Source organism: Trichechus manatus, unplaced genomic scaffold (genome assembly GCF_000243295.1).
Source record: "Trichechus manatus latirostris isolate Lorelei unplaced genomic scaffold, TriManLat1.0 scaffold00040, whole genome shotgun sequence".
In the NCBI taxonomy this organism is placed as follows: Eukaryota; Metazoa; Chordata; class Mammalia; order Sirenia; family Trichechidae; genus Trichechus; species Trichechus manatus.
In genome coordinates this window covers 16,520,287-16,522,239 of record NW_004443976.1, presented here as the reverse complement: position 1 = coordinate 16,522,239, position 1,953 = coordinate 16,520,287, and the positions used below count along the sequence as shown (strand labels likewise).

At 45.1% G+C, this 1,953-nt stretch overlaps 1 protein-coding gene across 1 annotated transcript; it reads right to left on the bottom strand.

The window, feature by feature from the left end:
• Positions 1-530: 530 nt before the first annotated feature.
• Positions 531-1,466, bottom strand: LOC101357040 (olfactory receptor 3A2-like). The gene has a single exon (XM_012555528.1). The coding sequence runs from the start codon at positions 1,464-1,466 to the stop codon at positions 531-533; it is 936 nt and encodes a 311-aa protein (XP_012410982.1).
• Positions 1,467-1,953: the final 487 nt, after the last annotated feature.

Below are 1,953 nucleotides of genomic sequence, written 5' to 3'. Positions count from 1 at the left end.
ACTTTGCAGTGATAGTCTTAGGGACCTAAGCTGGGCTTAAGCAAATGACCTTTACCTATAGAACCACATTGCCCAAGCCTATAGGACTCCAAGGCTTCAACTTTACCCAGAAAGTGCTTATAGCCAAAAACAAGGTAGCAACTTGCCATGTGGCTGGTTTGTCAAAACCTAACTTCATTTCCCCCATCCTATTTGTTTTTCTCTATAGAACTTATCATCATGTGAGATATCTTATATGATGCTTATTTATTACATTTATTTTGTCTCTATAGGATGCGACTTTCATGAATACAGAGACTTTTGTCTATTTTGTTTACCAACACTAGAAGAGTGTCTGGATCTCAGAAGTAATTCAGTGAATATTTGTTGAATGAATGAATGAACTAGGTAGGCGTCTCTTGTAAGACAAACACTAAACAAAAACATTTATGCATCAGGATATGGAAAAATGGCTTCTGCCCTCGTGGGAAATATTCCTTAGCCCAAATAAGGCAAGAAAGGAAGAATTTTATCACTCTTCAGGTCAGTGATCATCTCCCTACAAGTATCCGCCACAGAACGCCCTGAACATCAGAGTTTCTGAGGCTGTAGATGAGTGGGTTCAGCATGGGGTTGATGACAGTGTTGACAAGGCCAACCCCTTTATCCTTGTCTGAAGCCTTCTCTGAACCTAGCCTCATGTAGTTGAAGATACCTGTCCCATAGAAGAGACAAACTACAGTGAGGTGGGAGCCACATGTCGAGAAAGCCTTCTTCCTGCCCTCCACTGAACGGATTTGTAGAACTGCAGCCGCCACGTGGATGTAGGAAATGATGATGAGAACCACAGGGGTACCTGCCAGTATGAGGCCAGTGACAAAGAGCACCAGCTCATTGAGTTGGGTGCTGGAGCATGAGATCTGAAAGAGCTGTGGGAGATCATAGTAGAAGTGATTGACTTCACTGGGACCACAGAAGTTGAGAGTAGATACAGCAGTTGTGTGGGTCATTGCATTGGTGAAGGCACAAGCCCAAGACATAGCCACCAGTATCCTCTGGACTTCCTGGCTCATGTGAGTGCTGTAGGTGAGGGGCCGGCAGATGGCCAAGAAGCGGTCATAGGCCATGGCCGTCAAAAGGAAGCAGTCTGTCCCACCCAGAAGGTGGAAGAAGAAGAGCTGTGAGAGGCAGGCATCATAGGAAATTGTACGCTTGTGGAACAGGAGACGACCCACCATTGGAGGAACAATGACAGTGATGCACCCAACATCCAGCACTGATAGGTTTCCCAGGAAGAAGTACATGGGGGTGTGGAGTTTGGGCTCCACCAAGATGGCTGTCAGGACGCTGAGGTTGCCCCCGACTGTGACCATGTAGGCAAAGAGGAAGAGTACAAAGACCAGAGACTGCAGCTTTTCTGATTCCACTAGGCCCAGGAGGATGAACTCAGTAAGAGCCGTCCTGTTGGTCCCAGCTGTTTGGTCCATCAGTTCCTGTAAGGAAATGTCCAGTAGGAAAAATATCAGTCCACTCAATTCATTTATTCAGCATAAATGTTTTAAAGCCTCTATGTGCAAAGCCCCATGATGGTATGTTCCCGGCTCTCCAGGTGAATATTTTTCATTCCGCAGGCCACACCTCACTCATTGACCTCCTCCATTAACTCATTGCTTTTACCTTGCTCTCTACTGACATGCCCAGTGTCGTTATACCCTTATCCCTCCCACCTTCACATAGCTGAAATCAACAGCCTTCCTCTCTGAATATAGGAAGATTAAGATGGAATTTCCCCATTTTTATCCCTGAGGTGCACCCCAAACCAATATGGAGATTTCAAAATAGAAAAATTCCAAAGAAATTTGGAAACATAAATTCGGGTTTTAAGGTTTCTAAAATAGTGAAGGTCAAGTGAAGGTATGGCTAGAATCAGAAAGAAGACATCCGTGATTGTAGATACCAGAAAGACCAGCCAAG